The 20,226-nt window shown below is 40.4% G+C and overlaps 1 protein-coding gene across 1 annotated transcript in view; it reads right to left on the bottom strand.

Annotated features, from left to right (window-relative positions):
- Positions 1–20,226, bottom strand: part of kndc1 (kinase non-catalytic C-lobe domain containing 1) — a 33,150-nt gene that overhangs the window by 5,538 nt on the left and 7,386 nt on the right. The window contains exons 8-27 of the mRNA XM_019881891.1: positions 19,560–19,735; positions 19,345–19,469; positions 17,175–17,813; positions 16,112–16,226; positions 15,881–15,952; positions 15,242–15,303; positions 15,004–15,162; positions 13,770–13,847; positions 13,599–13,715; positions 13,035–13,071; positions 8,671–9,023; positions 4,019–4,109; positions 3,847–3,944; positions 3,581–3,765; positions 2,574–2,684; positions 2,346–2,493; positions 1,752–1,901; positions 1,352–1,537; positions 927–1,009; positions 176–335 (exon numbers count right to left, since the gene is read on the bottom strand). Coding sequence (XP_019737450.1) covers positions 176–335; positions 927–1,009; positions 1,352–1,537; positions 1,752–1,901; positions 2,346–2,493; positions 2,574–2,684; positions 3,581–3,765; positions 3,847–3,944; positions 4,019–4,109; positions 8,671–9,023; positions 13,035–13,071; positions 13,599–13,715; positions 13,770–13,847; positions 15,004–15,162; positions 15,242–15,303; positions 15,881–15,952; positions 16,112–16,226; positions 17,175–17,813; positions 19,345–19,469; positions 19,560–19,735 — 3,145 coding nt within the window. The remainder of the gene's footprint in view (positions 1–175; positions 336–926; positions 1,010–1,351; positions 1,538–1,751; positions 1,902–2,345; positions 2,494–2,573; positions 2,685–3,580; positions 3,766–3,846; positions 3,945–4,018; positions 4,110–8,670; positions 9,024–13,034; positions 13,072–13,598; positions 13,716–13,769; positions 13,848–15,003; positions 15,163–15,241; positions 15,304–15,880; positions 15,953–16,111; positions 16,227–17,174; positions 17,814–19,344; positions 19,470–19,559; positions 19,736–20,226) is intronic.

Here is a 20,226-nt window from a genome sequence, read left to right as displayed (position 1 = left end):
CACACACACACACACACGCGCACACACACACACACACACACACACACACACACACACAAGCACACGCAGACACATACACGCGCACACACACACACACACACACACACACACACGCACACGCACACGCACATCACTTTTGCCACCCCAAATGGATTGTACTTTTTGCACACCTCACCTTGACTGAGTCGCAGATGACTATTTCGCAGGCAATCCATTTCATAACGCTGTCAGAGTAAGCAAGCAGCTGCTGGAGGCAAGGCTCTGATGGCGTCCCTACGTGCGGCAGGCTGCTGCTCTCTGCTGGCGGAGTTTGCAAGGACCCAGTACTTGAGGTGCTGTTGGACAAGGAATGTTGGGGGAAAAATATTGACAAGTTAGATTATTTTAAATTGTGTTTTCACATATTTTTCCCCACATTGTGATTATTTGTATTTGAAGAATAGGCATGGGAAGTTCAACAAATTGGATTATTTTTGCCGAACAGATTAACTTTTGCTTGTGGACTGTTAAAAGCATGTTGATTTTAAAAAGACAAAAAAACAGTCAAATGTAATTTGTTGAATTCTGACTGAAACTCTGCTGCCCATCTTATCACAAGGATCTCCTCCACCTACCACATCACTTCAGTTCTGCAACAACTCCTGTTTATTTTTTTTTGTGTTTTGTGTTCAATTTTCATTATGTACTGCACTGTTACAGTCGCAATTGTTTTGCTCTAGCAAAAACGTTGAATTGAGGGAAATGTGTATTATCTAGTATTGGTGGTATTTGTAGAGAAAAAATTGTGGCAATAGCTAACTTTACATTCTAAAAGTGCAATGATTCTAGCCGATGGCTCGAACTGAATACTGCTGAAAAACGATAATGTTTTAGATTTCCAATTTGTGGGCAGTAAAATAATACTATAATAACGCTGGAGAACTTACTCGTCTTTCCTTGAGGGCTTATCTATGATGCCTTGTATTCTGGAGTTGAGGAAATGAACCGGATGACATCCGTGGAAAATGTCCTGCATTTTAAAAGATTGCGTGACACGAATGACTCATCCATGATGTGATGTCTCCCTCTAGTGTTCAAGAAAAACAAGCGTGAATATCCGTTCAATACAATTTGACGCATCTGATGACTCCTCATTCATCCATTCTCACAGCGGTTAAAGATGCTGCCATATATGGCTTGGGAAGAAAAGTCACATGGCTGCCATTGTAGTACGAGTGATAAGAGGTCTAAGTATCCTGCCAACAAAGCTATAGAGACTTGAATCTGCAATCTTCTAGTTGGGAAGTTGGAGAAGTTTACTGGACTGAAGCTTATTGGAAACATATTAAAAAAATAAATAAATGAAATATACCTGCTGCAGAAGGGTGAGTTGCTGAGCGACATGCTTTGCACTGTAATTTTTCTGGCTGAAGGTGAGTTTCTCATCACTGCTGGAAGGGTCATATGCCAGGGAGATGGAGCAAGGCACAGGCAGAGCTGCAGCTATCGAGAAGGCCTTCTCTTTTGGCATGGGTGCTGAAGCTTCCGCCACTGTTTCCTTTAGTACCAATTTACAAGAATTAGAGAAGTTGTGGTTTTGCAACAATTAGAGAATTTGAATTAGACAACAATTACTGTCGTATCACATCATGGCTTTGAGCTCATTTTTGATAGTACTCAAGAATGGTTACTTAAAATATCAATTTCCCAGGACAATCAAAACTAGCCCTTGATAACAAAGACGATAAGAGGACATTTTTGCTCTGACTGACCTTTTTCACCTGATCCTCAGTCGACAATGGACTCCAAAAGGATTGCGCAACACAACCAATTTGACTCTCTCTTCTTGTGCTCCAAATTGTCCGTGGAGGACTGTGGAGAGCAGCAAGTAGGACCCGCCCTCGCACATCCGCTGGAATTACCTGGCAGAAAACAAGAAACCGTATCAGATAACCATTATTGTCCTCAACTATTTTTATTTCCTCTGAATATGTTTGATTAATTCCAATATCAGTAACTACTGTAAAATTATCAGTTTCTCTGAATTTGCAAATGATAGGAACAGTTGGACTGTTTTTTTTTTACTCTACAAACCAGTGATTCTGGACTGTTGTCACTCCGCCATCTGCATTTTTCAATTTTTGCAAAGTCGTGACCCACTTTTTACAGAACAGAATGGTTTTTTTTTTAAATATGTATTTTTGTATAATTTTTTGAACAATTTTAAATGCTGAAAATGGCTTTCTCTCTTTGATAATGGTTGAACAAAAATACATTTTTGAGGTCACCAGTAAAGCCAGCGATATACATATAGAGTCATAATATTTTGCAGCACATAGTGTTTTGTGTTATCATTGTGTGGTTACCACATTATGAAGGAAGTTTTCCAAAACATCCACAATGTTGGACTTTGGCATGAAGTCGACTGTTTTGCAATCCATAATCCACAGGTGCAACAAGTCCAAACTGCGGTGCATGATGTTAGCACGATTTTCCGATCTGTCTGGACATTCTCTGTCAAAATCAAAGCAGTATGTTCATGTGGCGTTTGCCATTGAAGCTTGAATTATGCTCGTTGTGCATTCATGTTATACCTGACTACACTGATGAACATCTCCATAATAAACTGCAGTAACTGCTCAGAAGTGCAGAAAAAGCGATACGTATACAGGAACTGCTGGATGAACCCCTCTGAAGCAGCGTTTCTGTGCAAAAAGAAAATGGAGTGTGACACTAAATATATGATGGCGATTTGTGTGTGAAGAGAGAGAGAGAGAGAAACTGTGGCAGGATTTACTTTCTGGACCTGGATTTGACACCTCAGTCAGATCCATTTATAGAGTGTACATGGCAAGATTTATTATTATGTGCAGGTATGTCATTTTGATATAACTGAAAAAACACTTTCCATTTTTTTTCCAGCTCTCACTTTTAATTTCCTCCTTATAACAGCATACCTGGTCTACACAATGGTAGATTATTAAAACAATCCAATTGACTGTTTTATAAAAAATATATTACATATACGGTATATTTAACATAATTAAGTTGCATGGCCCATTCGAAAAATTAATTGGCCACCTTTGACTGTCAGTATTACAGCTACCTGCCCTTTAATAAACATCCTGGCAAACATCCAGACTCCTCTGTCCAAGTTATAAAGTTTTATTAAAATATATGTGGGGTTATTTAAGGTAATCCTTTTATTAACACACACTGTAAAGGGAAACAGACACATTGCAGATAAAAATAATTCCTTGGTGGGTATAGGACATTTTTTTCTTGGTATTTTTTTGAACCGACTCTGTAAAGTAGGGGTCACCAACATTTTTGAAACTGATGGCTACTTTTGGGATAATAACTTCTGTGAAGGACTACTTTTTTCTCTAATGCATTGTCTTTGAAGACCACAAGGACTAAGTTTCAAATCCTGCTACAAATAAGAAAGGAAATAATAAATCTGATGGTTGGAGAGATGGTAAAAATACTTCCTGAGAACTGAACACGTGTGCAAGATCTCACATGAATCGACTTTGTATGCATAACTGGTTCATTGCGCGGCGTTATACACGAAAATTACGGTATCAACATTTAAAAATACCTTGCATACAGGTATGCCATGAGACCGAGAGGAGTCCCTGCTTGCAGATTTCTTTTTCCTTTGCAAGTTGCAAAGCTCAAGATGGAAGTGTCCTCGGAGGTTTGGACAGCCAAAGAGTTCAGCCCACACGCAGACAAAGAGGTCAGTACTGCAATGTCTGAACCCCACTGATCCACACTCTTTGTCTGCAGGACAACAAGAAATCATTCGTCGGTACAAAAAGCAAATGTTAAGTGAAGTATGGGGGAGAAGTACTTTCATAGCACCTCTAGGTATTTCTTGACATTATCCAGGAAGATCACTTTGGATCTCAGTTCTTCAAGCTGGGCCTTGAGTTTGGACAGTATCCCTTTGTTCTCAAAACCTTGGGCATAGAAACATTTTTTTTCTTCATTAAAAGACATTAATACCATAATAGCGTACAGAGTGGCAACAAACCTTTTTTTTTCTCTTGCTGAATCAGTTTCTGGTAGAAAGTTCTCATTTTCTTAAGATTCCTTGTTTCAATGATCAGTTGCTGCTGCAGCTCCTGTTCAAGATAAAAGCAACGAAGTTTCATACCCCATTTTTTTAATTTCACAATTCTTTGAAGATGCCACTGGGCATTAACAGTGATTTTATTTTTGTCCTCCTCTCTCATCACTATGGCAACAGAAGCAACAGATCCTTTGATGTAAACTGGGGGAAATTACAGTCGATTTACGCTTCACAAGAGTTGGTGGCTGCTACAGTGCCATGAAAAAAGTATTTGCCTCCTTCCTGATTTCTGTATTCTTATTGCATATTTATCACACTCAAAGATTTCAGTTCATCAAACCAATTTTAATATCACAAAGAGAAAATCGAATGCAAAAAAAAAATAGTTTCTAAATGCGAATTTAATTTATTTAGATATAAGAACCCCTCCGTGAGCCGCCACCTTACCGTGGTGGAGGGGTTTGTGTGTCCCAATGATCCTAGGGGCTAAGTTGTCTGGGGCTTTATGCCCCTGACAGGGTCACCCATGGCAAACAGGTCCAAGGACCTAGGACCTCACCAAGGACCTAGGTGAGGGACCAGACAAAGCACGGCTCAAAAGACCCCTGATGATGAGAAATATATATGGACCTGAGTTTCCCTTGCCCTGACGCGGGTCACCGGGGCCCCCCTCTGGAGCGAGGCCTGGAAGTGGGGCTCGTTGGTGAGCACCTGGTGGCCGGGCCTACACCCATGGGGCCCGGCTGGGCTCAGTCCGAAAAGGCAACGGGTCCCCCTTCCTATGGGCTCACCACCTATGGTGCAATGCGAGCTGGGCGGCAGCCAAAGGCGGGGGACCTTGGCGGTCCGATCCTCGGCTACAAAAGCTAGCTCTAGGGACATGGAACGTCACCTCTCTTGCAGGGAAGGAGCCCGAGCCGGTGTGTGAAGCAGAGAAGTTCCGACTGGATATAGTCGGACTTGCCTCCCCACACAGCCTGGGCTCTGGTACCAGCTCTCTTGAGAAGGGTTGGACTCTCTTGCATTCTGGAGTTGCCCACGGTGAGAGGCGTAGAGCAGGTGTGGGCATACTCATTGCCCCCCGGCTCAGCGCCTGTACATTGGGGTTCTGACTGTTGTTTGTGCCTATGCACCCAACAACAGGTCAGCGTACCCACCCTTTTTGGTGTCCTTGGAAGGCGTGCTGGAGAACGCTCCTGATGGAGACTCCCTTGTTCTCCTGGGGGACTTTAATGCTCACGTGGGCAATGACAGTGAGACCTGGAAGATGCAGATGATATGGTACTCTTGACTTCAAGCAGGGCTCTCCAACTCTCATTGGAGCGTTTCGCAGCTGAATGTGAAGCAGTTGGGATGAAAATCAGCACCTCCAAATCTGAAACAATGGTCTTTAGTTGGAAAAGGGTGGAGTGCCTTCTCCGGGTCGTGGAGGAGCTCTTGCCCCAAGTGGAGGAGTTTAAGTATCTTGGGGTCTTGTTCACAAGCAAGGGCAGGAAGGAGCAGGAGATCAACAGGCGTATCGGTGCAGCGTCTGCTGTGATGCGGACTTTGTATCGGTCTGTCGTGGTAAAGAAGTTGCTGAGCCAAAAGGCGAAGCTCTCAATTTAACGATTGATCTACGTTCATCTGGGCTTCCCTGCTGAAGCTGTTGCCTCCGCGACCGAACTCCGGATAAGCAGTAGAAGATGGATGGATGGATGGATAGACACAGGGAAAAAAAATGCCAAACTACCTTTCCCGCTGTGCTAAAGTAATTGCCCCCTGAACCTAATAATGGGGTGTGCCACCCTTGGCAGCAATTATTGAAATCAAACGTTTACGATAATTCTTTGCAGAATCGCTTCAACTCTGCCAGATTCGAGGGTTTTCAAGCATGAACTGCCCATTAAAGGTCATACCACAGCATCTCAATTGGATTCCAATCCAGACTTTGACTTGGCCACTCCCAAACTGTATATATATATTTCTTTTTTTACCCATTCAGAGGTGGACTTGCTGGTGTGTTCTGGATCGTTGTCCTGCTGCATGAGCCAAGAGTGGCTGAGTTTGAGGGTGCAAACTGATTGCCAGACGTTCTTCAGGATTTTTTGGTAAACAGCGGAATTCATTGTCCCATCAATGGTAGCAGGTTGGCCTGGACCATCACACTGCCACCACCATGCTTCACTGTTGGCAAAAAACGTCTTTTTATGAAATGCTGTGCCATTTTTACCCCAGATGTAATGGGCCGCATATTTTTGATTCATTAATCCACAGAATGTTTTTCAAAAAGCCTTGAGGGTCATCAAAATGTCTTTTGGCAAAAGTGAGATGAGCCTTTATCTTCTTTTGGACAGCAGTGGTTTTCACCCGGGAACTGTCCCATGCATGACATTTTTGGCCAGTTCTTGGAATGCTGTTCTAGGTTCTTTTGTTACTTCCTGGATGAGTCGTCGTCACACTCTTGGACTTATTTTAACTGGTCGACCACACCTGGCAATGCTTGCCACTGTTTCCAGTTTTATCCATTTGTGGATAATGGCTCTGGAGAATGGGTAGTGGTTTGCTAGAGCCCCAGATTCTTGGAAATGGCTTTGTTACCTTTTCCAGACTGAATCTTGAATTTCGTGGCATGATGCGTTTGTTTCTTGAGATCTTGTAGCCTACTTAACTTTGCCTGACAGATTCTATTTACATGATTTCTTGATTCAACAAATGTGGTGCTAGTGTGTTGCCTGTGAAATTGAACTCAGCTTTCCCAAAATGGTCGTTAGTCGCAGTTACTTTGTGATTTAACAAAGGGGAGGGCAATTACTTTTTCACATAGGGACAGGTAATTTCGGATTTTTTGTGGGCCATAATAAATTAAATTGGCATTTAGAAACTGCATTTGGTATTTCCTTGGGTAGTCTCTGTGTGATATTAACGTCAGTTTGATGAACTGAAACCTTTGTGTGTGATAAAAAGAACACAGAAATCAGGAAGGGGGCAAATACTTTTTCATAACACTGTATGTCAAGCTTTCCTATGGAGAAGTAGGTCACCACATAGTGTGTAAATCCCAAAAAATAATTCATTAATATTCATTTGCAAATGATAACTTTCTCTGCCGAGGGCGAATTTCAACTATTTTAATATTCCAATCCAGTTTGCAGAAAATAACTAATGCAAATTATCTTAAAATTCCCCCATCTGCTCTCATCCTATTTACCCCGAAGCTTGACAGTGCTCCACTTGCAGCAAATAAACTAAAGTGGAATTCCACTGTAGTGTGGTGAATGGAAATGCATGAGGTTGTGTCACTAAATTCTATAACCTGTAGTACCGGTATGTGAATACGGTGGACACTCAGATAGGGACCGGGCAGGCCCAAAATCTGCATGTAATTGACGTCCGTTGAAATGCATTAGTTTAAAAAACAAACAACCAACAAACACTATACCAACAACAAAAAAAAAAAGTGCATTGGCAAATCCGCAGGTACCGGGGGATACTAATGTGGGAGTCGACTATTTAGGGTCGGACAAAAATATCATCATTAAAGTCCGTATTTCACTGAGCGGCGTGTGCGCACGTAGCGAATTTTTGTTTTTTTCATCAGGGTTTATTCAAGGCCATGATCAGTTCCAGAGATGCAATGAAATTTTGCACGTTTAAATTTTCCTGGCAGTGAATAAAATTGTTTGTGACCGGTAAAACTGCTGAGGAATGCCTGACGAACGTCTTCGCTGTAGTTTGCGACCTTGAATGAACCCTGATGAAAAATCAACATTCGCTCCGTGTGCAAACACTCGCCAGCCCTCCCCGCTCAGTGAGATATGGACTTTAGGCCCAATTTAACTTTTTTGTTATATCAGATCTGCTTATGTACTTGTTGACATTTCAAAACAAATGCGACGTCAAAGGTGAACAGTGATGTGACACGCATGTCATTGAGTGAGAGGACAAAAGACGATGTCACGCGGCAGTGTTTAAGGAAGTAAATATGGTCCAGCGTATAGGGACTCATCATCTTATCATCTTACATCGACAGAGGAGCGATGCGTGAAGAGGTAGAAATATTTTGGGAGAGATGCATTTTGATCTCCTCATTACATGGAGACCTCTACGAAAGACGACGTCAAGTCATTGCCGTGTGTAATAAATAAAGTGTCTGTGTGGCAGATTTACTACTAACACCACAAATGTGCACTTTATGCTTCATGTTTCAAGTTATATTAAATTCAAGTGAAATGTCAAGTCAACACTGTGACACAAAACAACGCCTTGCCCATATTGGGCTTTTGGTGATCTCTAGGTCGGATTTGTAAGGATGAGCGTTTCTACTGCAGATGCATCGCATACATATCTGATTTATATCTACATATAAAAGAGGCTCAGGTTGGGTTTGTATTTGTGGATTCAAAGAAAAACGGGTGTGGGAGAGAATGAGGGAATACACCCCCATAAAAACAAGATATAGTATATTGAAAAAAATATTGGAAAAAAAATACTGAAAAAAACCCCCAAAGGAAAAGACTAATCCGGCGGTGCCAAACTGCGGGTTCCAATGCATCAGAAAAAAAATATATCATTACTGTTAAAGGTCAAGTACTGCATAACTCATTGGAACAAAGTTTAAAATTTACACCCACCTGTGTTTTCACATCCAGACATGGCGATTCTGTGTACTGGCCAAGACTCATGGCATATTCAATCACATCTGCGCTAAAACAATCCTCTCCAAAGAAAGCCAAGTCCCAGGCCGGCCTGAAGTTCAGGTCTGGTCTCTCTAATCTGGATGTGGATGAGATGAGCTGCTCTGAAAGCAGAAAATTGCTTTCGTCCATTTCTTCTGAGCAGTCCAAACTCATCTGTTCTTCACAAGTATCAGCCAAACTCGTCGTCCCCTCGGAATGACAGTCAGCTTCAGAAGGGCTTTCATGACTGACCCCAGCAGAGTGGTCTCCTCTCTCAGAGAGCCCTGCGTCTGAACCGTCGTCCATGTCTGCTCACACCAGAGGAGTGTGCAAAGATGGGTCAGTGAGGAGAAACAAAAGAGAGCTGACTGAATCACATGGGCAGTGAAAAAAAGATTGAGTTAAGAGCAACACACTGAGTAAGCCATCGACACTGAGGAGGCAGTTGTATTTCAACTGCACAATGAATCCACTGTGAGGAGCTTAAAGGCAATTAAAGCTGAACTCATTTTCCATTCCTCACCATCTTTTTTTTCCATTTGATGTTTGATTCTAATCAACAATGTGATGTTGGACACAAGAAGACACCACAGATGCAAATGTGTATTTAGTGTCGTTGAAGAGCTTATCTTTTATTTTTGCTAGCATGCCTAAATTTAACAGGCCTCAATCTTAGGGGGGGAATAAAAAATAAAAATAAACCAGCCTCAGTTCATGTGACCTTTGCCAGCAACAGAGAAAGAACATGTTTTGAAAAGCACAAGACAACAGCTTTGGGATCAAGAATACCTTTTCCAATTGTGGTCATTCCCTCATTTCTCCCCTGATTTTGGTAGTTTGTCTAATGTTTGCAAACGTGTTTATTTTGGTCCAACACAATGATAATTCATTTTGCTTTCCTGGAGGATTACAGAAATCCGAGAATATTTACTATTGATAGGATGAAATTCCAGACATTTGGAAAAAGTAAAGCAAGATCTATAAATTAATAATTGAATTTCAGAATAATTATCTATTAATTTGCTAATCGATGAGTTGTTATTAATTGATTATCACTAATCACAATGAACTTCTAATTTCCAACATGAAAAGGTCTGGATTCCAGTTATTTTCCACAACTTATCAATGGTGTGAACATTTCCAGGTTTAAATTCGAGACACCTGTTGTTGCAAAACATTTGATGTCACAGGTGTGACATGTCATTTACGCAACCTTTGTTGAAGGCATTTCATTAGAGTCACTGCACTCAAACGTATGGATAAAAAACAAAGAAGCCAGCATCGAAATAACTGTTACTATCTGTAAAATTCAACAGGATATCTTTACAAGTAGGTTGATGGTACTGATTGAATAGGTGGGAAAAAAAAAACAAACAAACACATTAAGGAAGGCAATGTAGTGGCGAGCATTTAGCACTCGAATCCACTTGCAGAATGCACCAATATGTGGTTCCCAGACTTTCCCAGACCTTCATGACCAAGAGATGCACATTGTCGAAACATCATGAATCTGAGGTTTCTTTAGGATATTCAGACTACCAGTAAAATGAGAAGGAAAGAACAGTCAAACCAATAATCTGCCAATATGGAGATAGTCAGTCAATCACCTCTGCCTTGTTGCATGATAATATACAGTATATAAATATCTAGGTGTGTGTGTGTGTGTGTGTGTGTGTGTGTGTGTGTGTGTGTGTGTGTGTGTGTGTGTGTGTGTGTGTGTGTGTGTGTGAGGAAAAAAAACAACAACAATAAAAAGTCTCCAAAAGATGATCCCTGTCAATTTCCACACTGTCTGACAGTGTTGATCACCTCAACAGTAGAGGTGAGATGTGACACCAAATCACTTCATTTGACATGAAATCAAATGAAGTGAAAAACATCTGCAAGAACAGACTTTACCATTGGGTTGGTCCTCTTTTGATTCCTTAGTGCACATAAATGAAAAGAGACATGAAAACAATTGCTGGCTTTCATTCATGTTTCCATTGAAACACCTAAGTACTCCCCCTCAAGGGATTTACACATCATTAACAGTGGAGAGGAGATTCAACATACCTCCTCAATGTGGTTCGACACTGCTCAGCATTCAGTCAGACAAAATTTGTTACCACGGGCAACACTAATGCATCTTAGATTATGCATACACACATTCATGTTCAATGAAATTCTGTCCATGCATTGCACTCATTGTGCACACAGACATAAGAGTGCAGAGGACATGCTACTGTCATGAACCTCATTATAATAATAATGATTAAAAAGATCTGAATCTAATCCACTTTGAGTAATTCAGTCACCTACACGAAAACTGCACTTTATGGGAGACATTGTTCTCCTTTGGACATAATATTCAACTACTAAACTGCTGTATGGAGTCTGTATAGATAAAACCAAAGCCGAGTTATTTGGAAGGAAAACACAACGCTATGTATGGAGAGGGGGGAAAAAACATCCCATCTCATGGTGGAAGTAACAGGGGGCATCATTGCTTTTTTGCCTGTGGCATAACTATCATCCATGAAACATTTCAATTTCGAAATTTATTAAGACATTTTACAGGAAAATTTATGACCATCTGTCTGTGAATTTAAATTTAACAGAAGATATGTGATGCAAGATGGCATCGGCAACAGTGTGGGTACTGGTAATCCAGTTATCTATCAGGAATAATGGAATACAAGAACCAGTGTTGCGTATTTAGGATTTTATATATATAGTGTATTCTGTTAAAATTGCAAGAAGAAAACACAATCTGATTACAGGTAACGTATTTTTGCACTGTAAGGCGCACCTTTTCCCATAAGCCAACAGTGCACCCCGTAATCCGATGCGCCTTATGCATGGTGTTACACAGTCTCTTTATATTCCCCATTGAGTTGTTTGCCTGTTAGTGTTTCTATGTCATCTAGTGGTGATTATTAGCAGGAACTAATTGTAACGTAAAAGGTTTCTGCCCGACACGAATTGACATGTGCATTCGCCAATAAACTCTCAAACAGACACCTACTTAGTGAGCTCTGCGCAACCATTATGAAACGAAGATAATACCAAAAGCAGAGTTAACTCATGACTAAATGAAGGAAGGAGACAAGCAAGACTTCTCATGATATTTCGCCCCTTGTGGATGTGTGTCACGAGGTTTGTCTGTCTTTTTGTTGAATTAATAGTCTTCATAACCTTTGTCTTTCATTTGTTTTGTAATACCATTTGTATTTATATGTTTTATCTCCATGTTTGTGAGCAGTCATGGCTTTATTACAGCTGCAGCAGCTGTGAAGGCTCTATATCAGGGGTGCCCATTACGTCGATTGCGATCGACCGGTAGCTCGCGGACTGGTCCCAAGTTAATCGGGAGGGGTGCAGAGGAGAATAAAACAAAACAACCATTTGTGTGTCTTTGTGCATGTTAGTAATATATTTTTCGTGTTAATGTACACTGCACCCTAACCATCCTATCAGTCTAATTTTCACAAAAGTATTTAAAAAATATCATAAAATAAAGCAGGTAAATCTTTAACCTACGGTGTTGCGTGACCTACGTCACTGGAAGTTGTTAGCGCTCAGCAGTCTGCCAATTGCAGCTTGTGATCGGAGTTGTTGCGCTATATCTTTTATCGTTATCAGAATTCTCATTCAGAGTTTGTTTCGTGTACAATTCACCGAGGGCACGGGCAAAGAATAAGAATCTGGAGGGCCGAGGGAAGCATTTTCAAACGGTAAGCGTGAGCTACGATAGTTAACAGGCTGCCAAAGTGCCTCGCATGCCTCCACGTCAGACTGTTCCTCATCATGTGTTCCTCATCATGGCGTGCGTGTGTATGTGCGTGCGTGTGCGCGGTAACGGTTCGGTCGCGGGAGGTTGGTTCATCGACAAGTAGATCTTCGGTCAAATAACTTTGGGCACCCATGCGCTACATAAATGAAGCTGTCGTGTATTGTATTTTCTTTAGCGTAGCTCCATCCAGTGAATGCATAGCGCAACTGCAGCCACGATTGTTGCTTCTATTCCATGCGCCTTATAATGCAGTGTGCCCTATATATGAAAACAGTTTAAGAATCGGCCATTCGTTGAAGGTGCGCCTTATAATCCGGAGCGCCTTATAGTGCAGAAAATATGGCACATACAGACTGAAAGGCATACTGCACATTTGCACGCCATTTCCAAAAGGAAAAAGTCAACATTTTTATTCTATAATTAATTTGAGAAGTGAATTATTTTTCCATGTACATTTAATAACCTTAAAAATATCATAAAAATAATATAGTTGGCCACCATGTTCATTAAATACGTCACTAGATAACTGTCAAAATCTCCTTACTTGTTAATGCCATTTCCAATGTTTTGACTCTCTTCCCCTTCATTGGTCAGTAGGATGGGGGTAAAGAGCCTGGTTGTGGAATTGAAGGTCTCTGGGTGCTGGAGTCCACTGGTTCTTGAACAGATGAAGAAAACAAGACTTAGCCGGCCTTCAGTGGCCATGACTACACATACTGTACACAGTTACTGTCCACCCATCCACTTTCTACCACTTATTAGGATGTAATGTTTTATGTGTTTGTCCCAACCACCTTGGTCCAGACATGATGGTTCGGTGCATATAGGCATGAAACGAAGAGAAAGTTCATTGCACTATCTGCACTCCAAAAACAGGTGGTGGTAATGTATGAAAGCTGCATTTGCCAATTGGTGCATTAAAAAAAAAAATCATAAAATTCAGAGAAAACCTTAACTGTGTTTGTCTACTATTATGACTTACATGAAGCTCAAACAACATTTTATGACCAATTTATACAGAAGTTACGAGTTGAATACTTGACTCAAACCCACTGTCAGCATGTTTACCAGGCTGTAGTTATAACACTGAATGTTTTGAAAATAAAACATTCCTACCACTGCTCATTTGAGGAGTATTTTTACTGGAACTTTGGTTTGTGTCATCTGCAATCGAATTTTCTCCATCAGTGGATCTTGAGACTGGCTGGAAAAAGAGTAGCATCGGCTAAAAAAAACATGATCCAAAGGTTGTAACTGTTACTGATAAAGTGGACGTTACCGGATGAACTCTGCTGATGAGCTGGTTCCAAACATTCTCAGCATTTGTCCCTTGACTTCTTAAGTAGTCACAACAGCTCTGGAATGAATGCGTATCAAAATCGTTTTAATGGGAGAGGAAATGAAATTGAAGGTAAAAAAAAGACCCTGCTTGGAAAAACTGGAAATAAAACAGCCAATGAAATTCAACAGTCCTATTCAGTTGATAACATCAATAGCACTATTTTTTTGTTATGCCTTTCATTGAACAGTTTTAAAATGTCTTTCATTTCTTTACTGATAATTATTACCTAATTCTCTGCATTTTTGCTTGATTTTAACATGAGGGCATATAGAAGGGTCTCTACAATACCAATTGCTGTCTTTCACAGTATTGTATGAAAAATGAAAGAATGCTCTCTGGACATGTTTGAAAAGACAGATACAGCCTCATCTAAGTTGTAGCATCAAGAGAACACCAATGTCATAACTCTTTAAAACAAAAATATGGAATATCTCAAAAATGAGAGCTACCGGTAATTAGGGGAGAAAAAAAATACCCTAAACCCCCTGAAACGTCCTTGGCACCAAAATGTGCATTGACCAGGGTAATCCTTGAATCCAAATGTATTCATCTTTGGAGCTCAGCCCTCTCATAGTGTAACTTACTGGTAGCCAGGTTACCAGTTTTATTGCAAACAGGAAAACCAAAAAAAAAAAACAAAACAAAACAAAAAAAACAAACAAAAAACGTTTTGGGGCACAAAAAAAGCTGATTTTCAAATTTACACAAATGACTTGTCAAGTCACAGTCAAGTCTTATGACTGCCAAGTGAAAGTCAAGTCGAGTCATTCAGAAGTTGTGATGCGACTTCTGCCAGAACTCAAAAATGAGCAATATTCAACTCTGGGTTTTTTTCATTGAGGGAGATTAATGGAAAACAAGCAGCAACATAGGATGGCTAGAGTGAGGGTGTACTGCAATAAAGCATCCCCAGGAGAAAAAAAAAGCCCCTCAGAATTCAGTGATGTCAAATTATTTCAATTGATGGTATTCTGGATGTACTTTTCAAAATATGACTGAATTTTACATAGTAAATGTACTTTTCATGAGCAACCTCTTAAATTAACTTACGTATATCATTTCAATAATTTAATATAGTCTTGATTGAGGACGTAATGGAAACATCATAAAAATGTTCTTATTGTCCAAACTTACTAAATAATTGCAAACTTCAAAAGCAGTGAGAAAAAACCTGTTTAGCCATGGCAATGGAAGGTCTCTCGATGGGTGTGCAGTTGGCCATGTCAAGCAGAAGTCGCTTCAATTTGCGAGGCATTACAAGCTTCTCACTGGGCAACAGTGTGAACTTTGCCGTTGTCCACAAGACAGCAGCAACCCCATAAACACAAGCCTGGACAGCAGCAGAACATTAACATTGGAAGACTTTTTTTCTTTTTTTTAATGGAGGGCATCCGTTTAGTCTTACATACCTTTTCAGTAACTATTCCATGGTTTTGATATTCAGGGGAAAGATACAATGTATCTTGAGATACTGCAAAGAACACAGTTACTTGATAAGAAAAAAATGATTTCACATACACTCCACAAGCCACTTTGCTCTCAAACTTAAAGGGGAAGTACATGCTTTATAATGTAATGCTGTATATGTAGATAGATAGTTAGACACACACACACACACACACACACACACACACACACACACACACACACACACACACACACACACACACACACACACACACACACACAAAATTTCAGGTGAAATTAATTTACATGTCACTGTGAACTTCTGAGTAACCACAGCTAAATTAAGCAAAACGACTGTGGCAAACAATGGCAAGTGTCACAATGTTAAATGTAGTAATATTTTATTGGTGCAGTGAATATTCTGGCCTGACATTTTAAGATACCGTTACCTTGGAATCTGTACATCAGGGGTGTATTTTTATTTGTTATTTTTTTCCTTTTTGTGCTTTCTAAAATACTACAGTAACTAAGAAATATAGATAGGTGCAGAATACTTCTGCTAACTGGAAAGGTGCCAGCTGTCTCTCTGTCGCTTTTATTTTTTTTTCTACAGCAACCAGGAATACCAAAAGTGATCTTACCAAAGTTTTTAGGTGTCAAGAAAAGCATCGCTCCCTGGAAGCTAATGTACACCGTGTCCAGGGATAAGAAAGCTTCAAAAGAAAACAATCAAAGATGGTTACATTCAACAATTTTGCCATATATGATCATAATTTGTGTTCTTCCAACATAATTTCCAATGAGAAAATACAGAAATTACTTGCAAGAATTTCACAATAGCAGTGAATTAAAAACTTAATTTGGAAGATTACCAGGAAAGTCAAGATAGGTCTGCAGGGATGAGAGGCAGGTGTAACAGAGAGCCCAGAGCTCATTCGCCGTCAGCCCCAGTCCACAGCGAGCAAGTAACTCTCTTAGTGTGATCCACTGTCGGAAAAAAAATAATTCACTTGAAAACATTCCAAGGGTTGTCTGCCATAACTACTATTTATATTGACGTGGGAAATCTCGGGTTTTGGAGTGGAAGGGGATGCATGTCGCACAAATGAGTCTACTGCTTCAATTCTTGCCGGTGTTTCTGCTATCTTTGCCTGACTTGATTTGCTTCGCATCACACCGTTTAATGACCAATAAAAAGGGCTGTATTTTTTGGGTGAGTTTGCTTTTGAGATTCAGGCAGGGTTGGGATCGGTCACCACACTCACATGCACGCTAATAAATCTCGTATACAGTAACAAACAAAGCATTGTGTATCTGCAGTAGGTTTTACCAGTTCTGGCTTTTAAACGACATAAAAGTATGTATTTCAGACATGTACCAAAAAAAATGTAAGAATTGCCGACTTTGTATCTACCATTTACATTCTACCCTCGACACTGTAACATGCTTGCTTTTGCTACAGTTAACGAGTTTGACATTTCTCATAAATGTTACTGATATAGGCCACACCCAATTTTAACCAAGTATATATACTCCTGTAAGTGAGATGTTAATAAATTTAATTTATTAATGGAATTATATGGGCAAACATTTATATCTTCAGACTAAACAGGTGCAGTACAGTATAACCAAACTATTATTTGTGTTTGTAGTGGGACACAACCTACGTTAATTATTATTCGTGCATTTTCCACCAATTCAGTTCAGTAGTACAGTAACGACAACAACAATAAAGTATGGCAAGGAGTGGTAGGATGGTGTTTAGTACGCTGTTGTCTGTGGCCTGGTTGAAAAGAAATTGTCCATTTCGTGAAACAATTGGAATGGAAAATGAAGACTACAAAGTGAGCGCACAGTTAAGAATAAGTCGAGGATGTTCAATCCATGGATAAATGTTAGATGCAAACAAAACACATCAATGAGTAATTTGCTAACCTCATCCGGAGATTCTTCATTGAGGAAAAGCATGCTTTTGGTCATGTAGTTCTTCGGCATGGAGGACTTGTGGTTTTTGGATATTTTAGCCCCAAAGTTGTCATATTCGACATCCACTGGGTTGGGAGAAGCAGATGTGCAGGATGGGGCGACATCCTGACTCTCTTCCTTAAATGCATTTTCATGACAATTTTGATAATTACTTTCTTCATCGCAAGAAGCCTCGACAGCATCTGCATTTGCTCTTGATATTGAATAGTTAGCAAGTGAGCTCACACAATCTTCTGCACTACGGCGTAGATACGACTCACAGGACCTTCCTCGGGCGAGTCTTTTGGATCTGTTGCCCCACACAGACTTGCAACACAAATGTTCATCCGCTCCGATTTCTGTTAGGTCTGATATGGGTACGCTGATATTTCCATGCGGTGGAGTGGGACCAGGTGGGTTGTTGGAGTCAGGGACAGAGCAGGAGCGATTCAGCACCCCCTTCGTCCTGTTGAATCTCCTTTGTGCTTTCATCCTCACTGGGGAGCTATCGTGAGAACGGCAGTCCGGCTCATCTCCAGAACCCCTGCAGTATCTGTCAGCATTATCTGCATCCTCAGCCCAGAGGGAGGAGTCCCAACCCACACATACCTGTAATATTTCAGGTGCTTTTACATTAAGCAGAAAATTGAAAGCGGCAAAAGTCAAACATCACGGTAACATTTCAATTCTGGATGCTGCCGAACAACAAACACATTACAGCAGTGGTTCTTAACCTGGGTTCGATCGAACCCGAAGGGTTTGGTGAATCAGTCTCAGGGGTTCAACGGAGCCTCTGCCATTGAGGTTAAGACACACCCGACTCAAGATGTCAATTCGTTATGACACGCCCGTTTGGCCATCACTGGCTGCAGATGATCACCTTACATCGCTTGTCCAATCAGTACTGTGGGAAATTTAGTTCGCTTCGTAGTCAATGTGTGACTGTCGTGATAGTACGTCATACAATTTAAAACACCTATACTTATGCCATGTAATTTTATTTACTTTTTTCTGTTTTCAATAAATAAAGTGGTTCGGAAAATGAATGAATGAATGAGTGTTTTTAATAAATGTGTTTTTTAATGTCTTGAATTGATATTAAAAAAAAAAAATACAACAGCAATGGTATTCGACTGGATTTAAAACTTTATTTCCACTGCTGATCCAAGTGTCAATTATGTCACTAAAGAAGGGTTCGGTGAATGTGCATATGAACCGATTGGGTTCGGTACCTCTGATAAGGTTAGGAACCACTGCATTACAGCTAAAAATCAATAGAAAAAAAGAGCATCTCTTGTGACTTCAAACATGAAAATCACAAAATCACAGGAATCATTTGACATTGTACCACCCCATAATCGAAAATTTGCATCAGGTCCCTTGGATTTTACCTATACCAACCAGTTTATGGGGCGATCAACTGACATTAAAAGAAAAATTAGGCACTGAGCAATGACTTCATTTGGTAGACCTGCGCAACCTAATAAGAACCAACACAATGATTGTATCACAAATATGGAGGACTTTACAAAGTATTACACACCTAACAATGATAAAGTGCACCACTAAAACTTTGCCAGTTTGACCGCATTCAGGAAAGTTATCTAACTTTTAAAATAAAGTTTTTTTGTTTGTTCGTTAGTGAACAGTATCATAAAAAAAGTACTACATCAATTCCCACAAAACATTGTGGATGTTGGGGAACGGACTAAGAAAGGGCATATTTACAAAAAACCTGACAAGTTCATTTGGGCAACTACAAAGGCGGGCGATTGGCGAACAATCCCAAGGTGTGCCTTTGGTGGAGGTCTGTGCTTTTCAGAATGTAATTCCGCTGTACTTTTGTGACTCTTTCATAGTGTAGGTGTGAGGGGTTTACTTTGAAAACCCACTTTTAACATCTATGGCTCCCAACAAATAGTCAAAAGTAATTAAGACAACTATTGTCATTGAAAAGGCAGATTGTTGATCTAATTTCGTATTTTCATCGTTACTCGGTAGATTGTTAACATGGTAACTATATTTTCACTTTGGAAATAGATCTAAACATTTTTTTTTAGCAATTTAAAACTTGTTTTGACAGTAATTCCATAGAAGTTATAGCCTTGGATTGTTTATGTAAACAAATACAATAACCAACCTGTTGTCTGGAAAGACCATTTGCCTTTATAGCAGTGTTTACAGTAAAGTCTTTGCTCATCTCATAGGAACTCTGTCTTTTGGATTTTGAGTGGTGCCAAATTGCCTCACCGCTCTCTTGTCCATCTGTGGAAAGATATGGAGAGGAATGGGTCAAGTCAGAAATCATTACAGAGATCAAATGTTGACACAACGAGAGGGAGCCGACGGAATGACCTTGGAAATTTGATATTGATTCAATGGAGAGCACACGCCGTCCAACGGAAGACAATTTACGACACACAGCCGCAGACGAGGTGTGGGGCAGCCGTGTTTGAGCCTGAAAGAGGATGTCCTGGGGTATTGCCACAAAAGATTGAACATAAAAACAAACAAAAAAACCCCATTGAAGTCACAATGAACATGTGCAGATAATTGTCTGTAGCATACTGACTCATTTAGACATTTAACTTGCTAAGGTAATAAGATATATTGACTATAAAATTCTACGACTAATCTAGTCCGCAATATGCAGAATATCACATGCCCAAACCTGGAAAACGGGTGCGAGGGCTTCCTGTGTATTCAAGAAAACAGGTTGATGACATGATTGTTTGAAGCAGAATTTGCTTAAATAAATAATTAATAAATACAATTTGACCGAGGGAAGGAAATAAACAACGGAGACAATGCGGTGGCACAAGTGTGCATGCCCTCTTAAAACTGGGGATGTGCCTGGGTTCAGAATCAACCCATCACATTCATCCATTTATTTTCTAATCCGCATATCCTCACAAGGGTCGCGGGGTGTGCTGGAGCCCAGCCGAGCTGTCTTCGGGCAGTAGGCGGGGCACACCCTGAACTGAACTGGTTGCCAGCCAATCGCAGGGCACACATAGACGAA

Source organism: Hippocampus comes, unplaced genomic scaffold, assembly GCF_001891065.2.
Source record: "Hippocampus comes isolate QL1 unplaced genomic scaffold, H_comes_QL1_v1.1 scaffold36, whole genome shotgun sequence".
NCBI lineage: Eukaryota > Metazoa > Chordata > Actinopteri > Syngnathiformes > Syngnathidae > Hippocampus > Hippocampus comes.
This window is presented reverse-complemented; position numbering and strand designations above follow the sequence as displayed.